Source organism: Lemur catta, chromosome 19 (assembly GCF_020740605.2).
Source record: "Lemur catta isolate mLemCat1 chromosome 19, mLemCat1.pri, whole genome shotgun sequence".
In the NCBI taxonomy this organism is placed as follows: domain Eukaryota; kingdom Metazoa; phylum Chordata; class Mammalia; order Primates; family Lemuridae; genus Lemur; species Lemur catta.
In genome coordinates, this window is record NC_059146.1 from 13,951,498 (window position 1) to 13,967,546 (window position 16,049).

Here is a 16,049-nt window from a genome sequence, read left to right on the forward strand (position 1 = left end):
TCTTTTTCTTACTGAATTACAAGAGTTGTTTATGCAGCAAAAAAATAAGCACTGTGTCTGTAAGATGTTGCAAATACTTTTCCCAATTTGTAGATTTAAAAATTTTGTTATTAATATTTTTCAATATTGGCAATTTTTTTTTCATTTATCAAATTTATCAATTTCTGGTGTATACATCTGTGTGAATTCTGGATTCTGGAGTTATGTCAAGCTTGGAAAGTCTTTCTTCCTAATAAGATTGTGAAAAAAATCTTTCACTTTTTCCTAGCATTTTTATGGGTTCAATTTTTATGTTTAATTCTGTGAACCATTTGGAATTTAATTTGTAAGAAATTCAGGTAGGGAACCAAGACTTTTCAGATACCTATACAGTTGTCCCAGTACCATTTACTGAGAAATTTATTATTCTTGCATTGACTTTTTAAATATATTTTTGTCTATTTCTGTTCTTTCTATTCTGTCCATTTATCTAGCTTTCTTTTTAAGCTGTTAAACATTGTAACTTTATAAGGTTTTAATACATGCTAGGCTATTCCCTCCTCACTACCTTTGTCTGTTAGAATTTTCCTGGCTGAATATTTCAGCTTTTCTGAAAATTCTATCCTTTTTTTGAGATTCCAATCCTATGAGTATCCTTGTTGGGTAGGGGATTGTATTAAATTTATAGTTTTTTCCATCCAGTCTACTGACCAGAAATAAAAGAAAAAAAAAAAAAGAACAAAAAAAATTTAAACTGAAAAAAAAATTTATAGTTTAATTAGAGAGTGCTGACTTTTTCATAAAACAGTAATATCTTTCCATTTATTTAAATCAACTTCTTTGATTGATACAGGAACACACTGTGTGATATGAAATGACATTCATTTAGGCTATGAAAGACATTATTAATCATGAAAAACAAGAGCAGACTCCCCATAAGCTGGCTAGTAGCCTCTGTTGTGGCCTGGGTAAAGGATCCAGTCCAAAAAATGATGAGTTATTGGCTAAGTTAATCAGCTTTCCCATCCTGGCAATTTGAACTACAAATGCAGAAATATAATTTGCCAGTTGGAGGCAGGACAGAAGAAAGTAAAAACACCTATTCTAACCAGACCACATCAATGCAAAGCACAAGGTCCACCAACTCAGTGCTCCAGAGCTGCCTTGAGTCTAGAATTACTTACCAGGTGGCCCTATTAAGGCACCAGTTTTGCAATTTCTTTGACATTCACTCCCCATCGTTGTTCTCTGAGTATCCTTATGATAAACCCTCCTATGAAGGATCTAGTTGAGTAGAATTATGAAGGATCTAGTTGGATCTAGTAGAAGGATCTGCTAAAAAAAATAAAAAGGTGGGAATGAGGCCTTGGGGGAAGAGTACCTCCAATGGAAGAGGGAGGGACGAGAGAAGTCTAGACCAAGGATGTTGCTTGGTCAGTTCATGGGTGCATGTGCAGAGGGGGCCGTGTCCAGGAAGCAGACTGAGTAGTAAAGAAGGCAGGAGAAGAAAAGGGATGTAACAGAAAAAGATGAATTTCATGTACTTACTAGCCCAGTCCCTTTTATGTTATTTGAATACTTTTGATTTGATGAGAAACTTAGAGCATATTCATAAATCTGCAAGTAAACATAGTAATTTCTGATTTTTAGAATTAATTTTCAAATAGCATTGACTTAAAGCAGTGTTTCCCAAACTTCAGTTTCCCCATAACACTTTTTTTTTTTTTTTTTTTTTTAAGACAGGGTCTCGCTCTATCACCCAGACTGGAGAGCAGTGGCACATCCTAGCTCACTGCAACCTCCAACTCCCCAGCTCAAGCAATCCTCCCAGCTCGGCTTTCTGAGTAGCTAAGACTACAGGCATGCACCGCCCCTCCCAGGTAATTTTTTAAACTTTTTTGTAGAGATGGGGTCTCGCTATATTGCCCAGGCTGGTCTGGAATTCCTGGGTTCAAGTGATCCTCCTACCTCGGCCTCCCAAAGCGCTCGGATTACAGGCATGAATCACCGCGCCTGGCCCCCATAACACTTTTAGATACTTGTCATCTCTAAATAAGAGCTTCACCTAATATTTTCTGTAGTTCTCAACCAGAGACGATTTTGTCCCCCAGTGACATTTACCAATGTCTGGAAACATTTTTGTTTGTTGTAACTGCAGTCAGGGAGTGATATAATCATTATTGGATAGAGGTTAGGGATACTGATAAACATACTATGATAAATAGCACAGTTCCTCTCAACAAATAATTATCAGCCCACAATATCAACAGTGCCAATGTTAAGAAATGTTGATTTAAGTCAGTTCATTTTCTTTTCTTTTTTTTTTCTTTGTTCTTTTTTTCTTTTACTTGTTCTTTATTTACTTTTATATCCAGGCCAAACACAGGTGTCTGAAGTTCATTTTCGTTTAAACTTCATAAAAGTATATCTTAAATAAGTGCTTAAATGAGAAGGCAATATCTCATTGAATCCACACATCAGCATAATGTCGTAGATACTACCATCAAACCTATTTTACAAGTGAGGAAACTGAGAGCTAATGAAGTTGTCCAACATCAAACAGCTAGTAAATAGCTGACCCTGGATAATGTGATGCTGGAAATCCCAAGCTTAACCAACAGGCTGTACTTTATATCACTACTATAAAGGGAGACCAGTATCCCATCCCTTGTGCGGGAGAAAAATATATAAGTAAATTAAACAAGAGCAAAATATTATTAAGCTATAGCTAGATATTATTGCTTGCTGAAATCTCTGGGTCTCAAGCCTATGCTCTGTTAACGGGGAGACGAAGTGTTAGAGAGGTGTTAAAGACAAACTAGCATCAAACCAAGACTTTCTCCTTGATATCCTCAGAAAAAAGAAAAATAAATTTAAAAAAGAATAACTTTCCTAATATGTGATTCAATATTATATAATACTGTGTTTATGTAACACTTAAAATCCCCATTCTTCAATTATACAATAACCTGGGATGGTCTGATTCTACATGAATTAGATAGACCTGGGTTCAAATTCTGGATCCACTACTTACTACTGGTCTTGTATTAGATGTGATTTAACTTCCTTATCCAGAGAATTGGGACAATAACATCTGCCTCATAGGGTTGTGGTGAGAATTAAATGAGATGTAAAGCGTCTTGCAAGAATACTGGCAGAAAATTATAAACACAGCAGAAAATAAATATTAGTTCCCTTCATTTCCTGAAGATTCTGTGGTCTCTTTCCAGCATTGGCTTAGATTCTCATATGCTTCTATGATCATGCTGGCTCTCTGAGCCCTGGCAGGACAGGCAGCCACAGTTGGCCCCAGGGTATCACAGGGAACAATGACCTGCTTTCAGTCCTATCCAGAGTAACCACATAGGCCTCTTGGGAGGAACTGGCCTTTTGAGCCATGTTGTGTGGCTGGTGAAGGTTGTTGATGATCCAGTGAAAATTTATGGAAATTACAAGCATGAGGGCCCTGTTACAATGACTCTGATTGATGATGCAAGTCCCTGGAGGTTGCTAGAGGGAGGAAGGAGGAAGAGGAGAAGGAGGAGGCTTTATTCCTAGGAACAGAATTGTGGGTCTATCTTAATTTCTTTACACACACACACCTGCTTCAATTTTAGGCCTGCCATTTGACCATGCAGTCATTGCATTTACAGCTAAAGGCTGTATTTTAATTATTCACAGTACCTTCTATAGGATTGGATTTGTAATTCTGTGTTATCAGCTAAAGCAGACTTCCAACTGAGCATTGCGAACTACTGTCTGCTTGGTACTCAGAGGCCTTTTGTCTTTTTGCTGTGATTCCAGAACTTCTCTTCTATTTGATTCCTGATACTGATACTTCAATTTTAAAAAATACTGCTTTAATAAGGCTTGAGATTTTCATGTCATAATTAGGGATAATTAAAATGTAAATAAAACTAGGGGGTTTATACACTGACTTAAATTCAGAATATCTCCTCTCCACTAGAATGTAAACTTCTTAAGGGCAAGGACTTTGTTTACATAAGTAAGTGGCAAATAGTCAGTGACAAATATTTGTTGAATGAAGGGATGAGATCTCATATTAAGGTATAAATGATAGTAGCAGTCAACATTTCCCTTGTCTGTTCGTGTTTTTTTTCATGCCTCTGGGCTTTACACATGCTGTATCCACTTTCTGCAATGCCTTCTCTCTGCTTTTTACTCTTCCAATACCCCTTCTTCACATGGAGAAGGTCAACTATTCACACTTTTGGTAAAAATGCTCCTAGCTCTGTATCTTTCTCTTCAAATTAAAGCAACCCTTTTTCACCAGCTGGGCTCATGTAGCCCTTTGCATATGATCCTGTTTTAAAAGGAATCATTTTGTGCTATAATGATTTGTTTACATGTCAGTTTCCACCACTAGAAATGAGTTCCTTGAGGTTGTGATACTGTGTGTTTCTTCTGTGTCCTCACTTTTAACATGGTGACTGCTTTATGGTAGACATTTAATGAATGTTACCAATGGACGGACTGAATCTTTCAAGTGGTCCCTCACCCTTGCAAGGCTCCAGGAAGGTCTCTAACAGCCCCCTTACAAGAAGTGCATGACAAGATCACTTCCTTTAAAAGCTCTATTTTGGACAGGAAATCTTCCTGCCCACTAAGGTTTTCTTTTGCTAACTCCCTTTATTCTGTATTCAAATGGAATAATTAGTGTGGAAGTCCAGAGTACAGCCCATAAATAAGGGATTTGGAAATACTTGGTCAAATTTTTTTTCTGCTCTGTGGATTTTTCCTGGTTACTTTGATGCTATAGAAACCTCAAGGATAATGATATTTAGAGAGGCTTGGAATATTTCTCCTGAGGAAAAACAAATGGTTTTACTAGCAGGGACCAGACTCCTGTTGATGCAGTACAGGGGAATTATGTTGTATAAAGCCTTAACTCTCCAGCTGTAAGAGGATTTGGCCTGCTCAGGTTGCTATGGTTGTGATTATGACAACTATGGAAAACACGAGAGAGATGCCAAGAAGAGGGTGTGGTAACGGCCATGGGCATGAGAGAACAAATGACCAAGACTAGGGACTGCCTAGGGTCCTTGGATTCCAGTGATAATTGTTGGATTCCAGTGGCAGAAATTCAAAACCCTATTCTAAGATCTGACTTCCACATTTCAATATTTACACTGGTGCAAACCCTGAACTGCTCATAACTGAATCCTTTCATCCACCCGTTCTGCTTTTTGTTATTCTGAGGAAGGGAACAGAGTAGAGGGAAGCAGCATAAGTACCTAGGGTACCACTCAAAATGCTGCAGCTCTTGAGAACAGGCGCTATTTAATTAAGCCAACTGTGAATTTGTGTGGGTGAAAGTAACAGCTGCTGATTCCCAGGATATTTTTAAGTTGCACCCAGTTGGGATACTATGTCTATATATGGTCCTTCATGCTAAAGGACTTCGTGGAGATGGGTGGGCTAAAAACATAGACTCCTTGGAACTACATCATTATTTTTTGATTTTTGACAGCGCATCAGCAGCCTGCTCTCTGGGAAACTTCAGCAAGGTTAAAAGTTAAACCACTCATCTGACATACTCAGCAGTGGCTCCTCCAACCCCCCACATTGTTTGCTAGGCTTTTTTTGAGATTCAAGGAGAGACTTATTTGTTTAGTTCCCATATACTTTCAAGCTGCTTAGTTACCAGGTCTTGTACACAACATGCACTCTGGGCAAACAAACTTTTAAAGAGCACAGCAGATTGAAGCAACAACCAAGCCTACCACGTTGAGCCCCCTGAGCCCATGTGCTATATGAAGCAAACCAAAACACAGCTGGTGGAGTTAATTTTAGACTTTCTGACCTTGGCAATGTCCTATCAATTTGGGAAAGCAGCTCTGAATAGGCTCAAAAAGGACCCTTCCTCCTCCCTCTCCCCATGGTGGCTTACTGAAGTGGCTATGTCGTTTGAATTTAGTGGAAAAAACAATTAATTGTGGTCAATGGTAAACTTGACAGATCAAGAAGTTCAATATTTATTGAGCAAGTATAATTTTTGTCTTATGGACTGAGATCCTCAAAATTATACTGAACGTAGTACTTTCTAAAAAGTTCTGAAAGGCTGGCTTTTCAAAAACAAAAATCAATTTCTATGTCATGGTACTTCAAAACACCACGGTGAGCTGGCAATGATGAGTGAGGAAATAGAAGTTTTATTAAATTATGCTATTTATAAATGTAACTGGAATTGAAATGCAAGGAGTAAATATTTACTATTCACTTCTGAATGCATAGGATCCAATTCTCCAAAACAGGTGAGGTCCCTGTAATATACACTCACATACAACACGGACCTTTCCTTCATGACACTTACAAAATTTCTAATTTGCATTTATTTATCTCATTGTCTGTATTTCCCAGTGACCTATAGGGTTCAAATGGCCGGGATTATGTCCTTATTTGTTTTTGTTTTTTAACTCACAGAGGCCCATAGTAGACACTCAATAAATACTTGTTGAGTAGATAAATGAATAATTTATACCTTATCATTCCCTAAAATCTAGCCATTCTGTTGCACAAACCTCATATTTAAAAGGATAAATAGCCTCAAGGGGAGGATATTGGTCAGGTTTGTGGTCAGTGGAAGATTCCTTCTTCCATTTTGAACATTAAATAAGGAGCTCTGTTTTTGATGCTTTGTGAGTTTTAGCAATAAATGAATGCATGGAAAGACACCAAGCTTCATGAACCAGTCTTTCATGCCTTCATTCTTTTCTACTGTGTCAGTTTAATCTGTCCTTGAGAAGCACTTATAACTGTATATTGGTTTGTCTTTAATGAAGCAAGATATAGCATTAAAATGTAAAGAGCATTGATAAGGGTCAGGTTGAATTGCTTATGTTAAGTGAGATTGTGTAGCATGCCAAAATCCATTTGGAATATATTCATTCTAATTTAGTCCGTCCTGGAGGAGGAGAGAGAATAGAAATGGACTTTACTGAATTTAGATTGTACTTACTGGCTATGATCTTGAGCAAGTTATATAACCTCTCAGCATTATTTTCCTTATCTATAAAATGGGGAAGGTAACACCTAATACATTATTAACTTCATGGGGTAGTGTAAGAAATAAATGAAATGGAAATAAAATATATGAAAATCTTAGAATTATTGGCCCATAAAAAATATTTAATAAATAGTAACCAGAAAAACAACCTTATGTAATGAACAAATTAGATGAAATAATTACCACATCAATCTAAATATTATGCAATCAAAACATTCACAACAGAATGCATTTCATCAGGTTACTAAGGATATGTTGCCCAGGTATACAGTTTCTAGTATTTGTTGTTTAGGTGTCTATTCTTTCTAAGTCAGATCACATTTCTGAATCAGAAAAGAACAGCTACTCAAGAAATTCTGAGGCCCAGATTTAGTCACAGGGTTTGAATTCAGAATTTCTTTCTTTAAGCATTAATAGCATTTGCTTTTAGTTTTATAGGTAAAAGAACATGTTTATATATAGGCAGAAAAAAACTGGTTAATATGAGGTCAAGGAACGAAGCTTCTATTCTAAAAAATCACTTTCACTTTCAGCAACTTTTAAATCCCCATCATTAACAGACCTTCTAGGTTTTGTCAAGAGGGGGCCTGTTTGTTTTTCTTTTTTTTGTAGAAAATTTCAAAACTAAACAAATGTAGATGGCATAGTATAATGATCCCTATGTACTCATTACCTGGCTTTAAAAATTATCATCTCGTGGCCAATCTTGTTTTACCTATACTCTCACTTTCCCCTCCTATTTTATTTATTTTTAGACAGAATCGTGCTCTGTCACCCCTGCTAGAGTACAGTGGCATCCTCATGGCTCACCGCAACCTCAAATTCCTGGGCTCAAGCGATCCTCCTGCTTCAGCCTCCCCAGTAGCTAGGATTACAGGTATCTGCAACCACACCCGGCTAATTTTTTTTCCCTATTTTTTTTTTTTTTTTCAGAGATGGGGCATTTCACTCTTGTTCATGCTGGTCTGGAACTCCTGACCTCAAGTAATCCTCCTGCCTCAGCCTCCCAGAGTGCTAGGATTATAGGGATGAGCCACCATGCCTGGCCAGCCCTGGCATATTATTTCATCTTTAAGTATTTCAGTACATATTTCTAAAAGATAAGGATGTAAAAAAATCATAACTACAATATTATCACCAAAATTAACAAGAAGTTCTTAATATAAAAAAATATCCAGCCAGGCTGGGTGTAGTGGCTCACACCTGTAATCCCAGCACTTTGAGAGGCTGAGGCAGGAAGATCACTTGAGCCCAGGAATTTTAAGGCTGGCCTGGGCAACGTGGCAAGACCCCCTTTCTACAAAAAGTTTTAAAAGTTAGCTGGGCATGATGGTGTGCATGTGTAGTCCTAGCTACTAAGGAGGCTGAGGCAGGAGGATTGCTTGAGCCCATGTAAGGGTTACAGTGAGCTGTGATCAGGCCACTGCACTCTCGCCTGAGTGACAGAGCGAGACTGTCTCTAAAAAAAGAAAAACAAAAACACAAATCTGGCCAGTGTTCACATTTCCAGTATCTCATAAATGATACAAACATTTGTTATTGTTGTTTTTCAGATTGTTTGTTTGAATCAGGATTCAAATAATATTTGTCCACATGTTGCAATTGGTTGATTTTCTCTTATGTTTCCTTTAATCTCTAGGTTTCTCCTTCAGCTCTATTTTTTCCTACAATTCATTTGTTGAAGAAATTGGGTCTTGCATAGTTTCCTCACAGTTAGGTTTTACTGATTGTATCCATGTGGTATAATTTTCACAGGCTCTTTACCACATTCCTTGTATTTCCTGTAAATTGGTACATTGGACCTAGAGGCTTGATCAGACTCAGGTTCTATTTTGCTGCAAGACTTCTTCATTGGTGATGGTATATTCCATCAGGAAACACATAAAGTCTAGTTGTCTCTCTTGTGATACTAGCAGCCATTGATGACCAACATGTAAATCCATTAATCCATCAAGGGTTGCAAAGTGGTGATATTCCAATATCAATTCAATCATTCCTACTTTTTTTAAAACTGAAATACTGCTATTAAAAGAAATTTCCCGTCATCTACTGTTTGAAAACGTGGCTTTAACTGGTATCATTTTATCTGGGAAATATGACATATTAATTAACACATTGGAAGTGATTAATTTGTGTGACAAAAAGGTACTATGAGTCATTTTCTTTCAGGTGGTAGAAACTCTAGCGTTCAGTAAAAGGAAGATTATAAATATAATTGAGGGAGAGGAGGTAGATGGTCAGAAATCTAAGATATTTGGGAAGAGAGGTAAAGAAAGAAATGCTTAAAGGTAACACTTTGCTAGATGTCTTATCTGGCATATAAATTTCCATTCAAAAGCCCATCTCAACCGGGTGCAGGAGCCTATAGTCCCAGCTACTCAGGAGGTTATGGTGGGAGGATCCCTTCAACCCAGGAGTTCGAGGCAAGGCTGGGCAACATAGCGAGACCCAGTCTCTAAAAATAACAAAACCCCAAAACAAAAGTCTGTCTTATCGCTTTGAATACCCTTTACTGGCTGAGGACTCCTACATTCATACCTCTAGTTCAGATCTCTCACCAGCCTTAACAAAGTAGTCAAAACTCTACCTGATATCACTATTTTGCTGTCTCAAAGATATCTCAAAGTGAACATGTCCGAAATAGAACTTTTCGTTTTATGCCAAAATCGTGACTCACATCTTCCCTATCTTGATAAGTGGCAGCATCATCCGCCAAGACCCAGCTAAAGCCAAAACATAGGTGTCATCCTTGACTCCTTCCTCTCCTCAACCCCCACAATCAATCAGTCAATCAACAAGTGCTGTCGATTTCACACTGAGATTATAAATTCCTTCTTTCAGTGATTAATGACACCACATTAAACCAATCACAATTGTTGAGAAACAACTGGACTTATTGCATTCATCTTCTGGCTTCCCTTCTGACATTCTTCACAAGAAGGGACAGCGATCTGTCTCAAATGTTAATCAGGGGTCAACAGCTGATAATTCTTGAAGCTGTGTGATGGGTTCATTATACTAGTGTCTGCCCCTTAGTGTATGTCTGAAATTTTCCAAATTAAAAAAAACAAAATGTTACTCAGATTATTTTATTTTGTCCTCTCATTATCTTCTCTGCTGACTTCTCAATGATCTTAGAATAAAATCCAGATGTCTTGGTCTAGGCCTGTGAGTCCCAGCCTGCCTTCTGTCTGCATGTCCAGCTTCATCCTGTGCCACTCTTCTCCATGCTCACTCTGCCCAAGCTGTAACCCATCTTGTGCAAGGACACTTTAAGCTCTTTCTTGTCTTAGAGCATTTGTGCTTGCTTTTCCCTCTAACAGAAAATGTTCTTCCCCAACTTTTTCCAAGTCTGGCTTCTTCTCTTTCTTAGAGTCTTAATAAAAATACTACCTCCTTAGAGAAGCCTTTCTTAACTTAACCCAGTCTAAGGTAGGTCCTCTTCCTTCACTATTACGCTCTATCACCTTATCATGTTTATTTCCTTCATAGCTTTAACTACCATTATAATGAACTTGTTTATTTGTATTTATATATTTGTTTATTATGACAAGAAAGTAACTTGAATATTTAAAGGTATTTGAGGACATGTGACCACTCATGTTCTACTCCATTCTGCCCACATTAAAAGTACAATTCTTTGAAAAATTGGTGGATAGAATACAAATTTTAATAATCTTGCTTCATAAACAAAGGGTTATAAGACTTTTATCAGGAGAGTAATTTCTTTTTCTTTTCTTTTTTTTTTTTTTTTATGGGGAAGGGGGCCGGGGAAGAGCTGCTAAGAAGTGATCAGGAGAGTAATTTCTTGAAATTGAAATTTTAGGAAGAATGTGGTATGAAATATCAATTGGTGGCCAGGTGTGGTGGCTCACCCCTGTAATCCTAGCACTCTGGGAGGCCGAGGCGGGCGGATTGTTTGAGCTTAGGTGTTCGAGACCAGCCTGAGCAAGAACGAGACCCTGTCTCTACTAAAAATAGAAAGAAATTATATGGACAGCTAAAAAAATATATATAGAAAAATTAGCCAGGCATGGTGGCGCATGCCTGTAGTCCCAGCTACTTGGGAGCCTGAGGCAGGAGGATCACTTGAGCCCAAGAGTTTGAGGTTGCTGTGAGCTAGGCTGATGCCATAGCACTCTAGCCCAGGCGACAGAGTAAGACTCTGTATCAAAAAAATAAATAAATAAAAAATAAATATCAATTGGTGAAGGAGAACTTATTATAGAAATATCTGGGAGTGGTGGCAAGTACCTATAATCCCAGCTATTTGGGAGGCTGAGGTGGCAGGATCTCTTGAGTCCAGGAGTTGGAGGCTGCAGTGAGCTATGATCCTGCCACTGCATTTCATTCCTGGGCAACAGAATGAGACCTTAAATCTAAAAAATAAATTAAATTAAAAATATTATATTTATTTGGATATACCTTCTCTTTGATTCTGAAATTCTCGATGTTTTTGATACGCTGAATAATTTTATGTGACAAACTTTAAAGTCTAACCTTCTGGAATTATATTCGGTATTATTAACATGACACCTCTCTCATTTTTAGACCAATATATTTAAGTTGTGTCAGCTCTTAATTCCAGGCAACTCTCCTTGTGGTATGATAAAGAAGTACTCAGCAGGTATTTTTGCAGATGCTTTCCTCTGCCAATTTTTTCCACTATTCACTGTCATAGGATGCATTTAAATTATGTCAGACCAAAAGTAAGGCTACCTATGCCAAATCAGGGAGCAGTTAAGGGACTGTGTGCCAGTTATTTAAAGGATGCCCATGGCAGGACAGAACTTTAGAACTGGTAGGCATCTTAGAGATCATGTAAAAATCAGTTTCACTCCTCATTTTAAAGGGGGTGAAACTGAGGCTCTGACAGGTTAACTCACTCTTCCCAAACATAATTTCCTAACCTGGTAACACAAGCCTTACTTTCAGAAGAACCCTAAATGAGTTAGTACCATATCAAGATCTGGAACACAGAGCTTTTATATCCCAAATCCATTATTTTCATTATATTAAGATAAATCCTCCACTTTCCTCCTTTCCTGGAATTTTTTGAGCCTACATCTTCTCATATTATTCCAGTGACCTCTGCTGTTCCTAAGATAGTGCAAGATTCCAATATTTTCTTCTATTTAAAAAAAAATTTTTTTTTACCATTTTACCAACATATCAAACTAATAGTGCATAAATGCAAAATGGTAAATTTCACATCTGCACCTCCTTCAAGTCTATTCTGCCCTTTGGAATGATAAGCCAAATGTGTGTTAATATCTGTACATAATTTGTTTTGTTCGGATTCTTTGAAAACTTATTTGTGGATTTGATGGGTGTTGTGGGTAAAGAAGATGGATCTCTCTCATGTAAAAAACATGGGCATCCATATCTCCCCTGCCCCCCACACTGGCAATGCTGTGGTGACGTATTCAAGGTATGCTGAGCATTCTTAAATAGAATATAAAGTCTTGTCCTGGGCCTCTTAACTATGTGAGAATGGAAGTTGTATAAGCAGGACTGAATCGTTTCTAGCCTCTAGAATGTTTTATGCATCAGAGTGCTTACGACAAGCTTCGGCCCCATAATCAGTTAATCAGTGTTGCCACCGATGACCAGCCTACCACGCTGGAGACCATGGTGAACCGCCCTCGACTCCCCTCCTTGGCTCGGTCACTCTTCCCAGCTGCTAACAGCCTAGCTTGTCACTGTCGTTCAGATAGTGAGGGACCCTGACCTTCTCCCAGGTCAGGGTTTTAAAATATGCCCATAAACCGCAGAGACCTCGAAACTCATTTAGTCCCTTTCCTGTCTTTTAGCAGAACCACACCCAGACCATTCCAACCAGATGAAACTGTCTCTCGTTTTTAGATTCTCGCCCAGAAAGACTGGTCGCCCTTGGCCGGGCACTCACTGTGGGCAGCGCTCTGGCGGTCATGCCGTCCCCCCTGCAGGACCTGACCTCCTGCAGTTGGAGCCCACTGGCTCCCTGACCTCTGAAGTCCCGCTGGGTGGCCCCGAGCCCTCTGCCACGACCCCCAACCCGGTGGACAGACCTCAGAGAGCCCCGCAGCCCCGGCGCACATGCCGGGCGTGGTCCCGCGTCGCAAAGGTGACGAGAAGGTGGGAGACCCCCCGAGCCGCAGCCAGGGGCGGGGTGGGCTTGCCCCGCCCGCTCTCGCGAGAGCTCGCAGGACGGGGTCTCCGGGCAGCCGAGGAGGGGGCCGCGCGGGGGGCGGCGCTGCGGCTGCTCTCGGCGGAGCCGGCGGCGGCCCTCTCCCCGCCTTCCTTCCCTTCCCCTCCCATTGAGCGGCTCGAGCCGAGCGCTGCCCACTTCCGCCCCCTCCGCCTGCCGTTGGAACTAGCTCCGCCGGGCGGGCTGCGGCCGCGAGCAGCCGGCGCTCCTGTCCTCCTCCTCCTCGCCGCCTCTTCCTCTCGCCTGTCCCCTTCTTCCGTGGCCGACGCCGCCCCGAGGCCTCGCGACCGCCGAGCCCGCAGCCCACGCCGCAGCCGACATGAGCTTCTTGTTGTGAGTAGCCAGGCCCCGCACGCGCCGGCTTTGTTCGGGGTCCTCCTGGGCCGCGGGCTCCCCCTCGGCTGCCGGCCCTCGCCCCGGCCGGGCCTTCCCACCGCGCAGGGCTCCGCGGACGGCCCCGAGCCGCCTCCGCGACAGGCGTCGAGCACGCGCGGGGTCCTTTCGCCCTGGGGAGGCTCTTCCCCCCATGGACCCCGGAGCCTGCGTTCGGATTTCTCCATCACCCCAACCTCTGCCTTCGCTCCTGTCCCCGGGTTGGTTGGTTTGTCGCTCTTCATAGATACCTGCCACTGTCCCGCGTGACCCGCATCCGACGCCTGTCTCCGTCTCGGCTCCCCTATTGCTCTTTTCGGGGTCCCAAGCACAGAAGACAGAGCGTCGTACTTTGCCCCGTCACCCCAGGACCCTCTTATCTTCCCTCTTAGGTCTTAGGGGTGGGAAGGTGGGGTGACAAGTCCTGTGGATTAACATCAAAACAAGGTCGCGGGGTCGGGATCCGCTGGTGACAGCCTGGAGTCTTCGGGAAAAGGGGTCTGGAGCAGCCGCCTTGATTCCTAGAGGCGCCCTTCTTCCCAGAGTGCTTCCCTGATGAGTGGGGGTTTTTATCTTTTTAAACAACCTCCAAATAGGGTTTGGGTATGTGCCTTGAGTTGATTAGGTCCACTGGGGAGTTGTCTGGCAAATCATTTGTAAATGCCACTTTGGCGTCATATTTAGTGCTGGTCATTATTTCACTTATCGTTTGCTCTAGACGAGTGTTGGGGGCGGGGGCGTGAAGAGGGAAGGGCAGGAAATGGGATGGCCAGATGTGGAAGTGGAGGCAGGAGAGGAGCCCAAAACTGGGGTTACACCCTGAGGAGTAACTATTTTGAAGACTTTACTGCTGCGGAAAAGATAGCACTTAAAGATTATTTTTTAGTTATTATTTCTCTTTTCTCCCTGCCTCCGGTAACTTTTAGTCATTCATTATATTGGCGTCTGAATTCTGAGAGTCACCTTTATTTTCACATGCTCATATGTAGAATGTTAATTCTTTTGAGGGTGTTTAAGCAAAACTGAGCGATCACAGAGAATTAACCTCAGGGCAGACTTGGTAATATTTCCAATATGTCTAGGGGGCCTGGATTATGTCAACTTGCCTAACACATTTAAGCTTGTGAAACCCCTTTCTTAGGCTCATCTAAGAAGTTGATTCTGAGTTTGTCAGATTGAAATAATGCTAGATGAGAGGACCCAGTGACTTTACAAATGTCTTTGTTCCCATTATAGTTTTGAGCAACATATGCAGCCATCTCAAGCTTCTTAGCTTGAAGCTTCTCGTCTAGGGTGTAATTTTACATTGCTGATGTTTGATTTTCTTTGAGAATTTAAAGCCTTGTAGATGATGTCCATGACTGCTGCTGATGGGCTTATGTCTTGGAACTAGTAAGCTAAATTGGTTGAAGCAGGCAAGAGCCATATTTGGCTGAAACTAGGGGTTGGAAGAGGTTCTGGTGCTATTTTCTGAATACAAATACAATAGTGTCCTATTTTTACATGGCTCAGTATTTAATAGATCCAGAAGTGTGGTGGATTAGTTTATTTCTCTTAAAGGACTTTAGCTACATAAGAAAATCTTGCTGTAAGTAATGTACATAACACCTTAGAGAGTTTGCACTATTTGGGTCAGGTCACATGTAGCAGTTAATATATCCTCAATATATTTAGCCCATGTGCTTGGCAATATGAAAAAGTTACTTCAACATTTTTAGTTTTGGTCTTTGTCCCCCAGCACTTTAAAACCCCAAATGAAGACCATATAGAAATGATTATTATCGGGAGTGAAAAAAAAAGTTTTGGTTATTTTATCTATTTGTTTGTTATAGCTTCCTGAGTACTGTTCTGTACTGAGAGATGAGCAGTGAAAGGAACAGTTACAGTTTAGAAGTTAAATACAAATATTTTCCTCCAGCTCTTAGAGGCTTACTGGGGCTTACTGGGAAACCTCTTATCAGTGGATGGAGCCCAGGAAATAAGGGCATTGCAAGATAGGGTTATGAAGGCAATGACTCATGACTCTTGAGGGCTATAAGATGGAAGGAAAGAATTATTGATTTAAAAAATTTCACTATGCTGGGCATGATATAGACACTGGGTATCATTTATGGCAAAGCAGACAAAAATTTCTGTTAGTGGCACTTATGTTCTGGTAAATATCCATAAACAGTAAACATCAGTAAATTATGTAGTATGGTAGAAGGTCATAAATGCCATGGAACAAAGTAGAGCAGGGTAAAGAAGTTTTTGGGGAGAGAGTGGAGATGGATTAGGATAATCCATAGGGTGTGCCCAGATCAGCTGCAGGAGTGATAACTTTGTGTAGCTTTTGTACAAATGCTCAGGATAAATTTGTATTGCATATGTGGGTCTGGCCGGGAAAAAGCTTTGGTTGTGCTGCAGATTGGCCTCTGTGTGTCTGTAGATACAGCTAAACTCCCAGATGGTAGGTATGGAAACTTCACAGGAACCTAATTT

The 16,049-nt window shown here is 40.6% G+C and overlaps 2 protein-coding genes across 2 annotated transcripts in view; one reads left to right on the forward strand and one right to left on the reverse strand.

The window, feature by feature from the left end:
* The window catches only part of GRSF1 (G-rich RNA sequence binding factor 1), a 50,854-nt gene extending 37,520 nt beyond the window's left edge, over positions 1-13,334 (reverse strand). The window contains exon 1 of the mRNA XM_045532439.1: positions 13,057-13,334. Coding sequence (XP_045388395.1) covers positions 13,057-13,086 — 30 coding nt within the window. The 5' untranslated portion in view covers positions 13,087-13,334. The remainder of the gene's footprint in view (positions 1-13,056) is intronic.
* Positions 13,286-16,049, forward strand: part of MOB1B (MOB kinase activator 1B) — a 31,501-nt gene continuing 28,737 nt past the window's right edge. Inside the window, exon 1 of the mRNA XM_045532441.1 lies at positions 13,286-13,529. Coding sequence (XP_045388397.1) covers positions 13,516-13,529 — 14 coding nt within the window. The 5' untranslated portion in view covers positions 13,286-13,515. The remainder of the gene's footprint in view (positions 13,530-16,049) is intronic.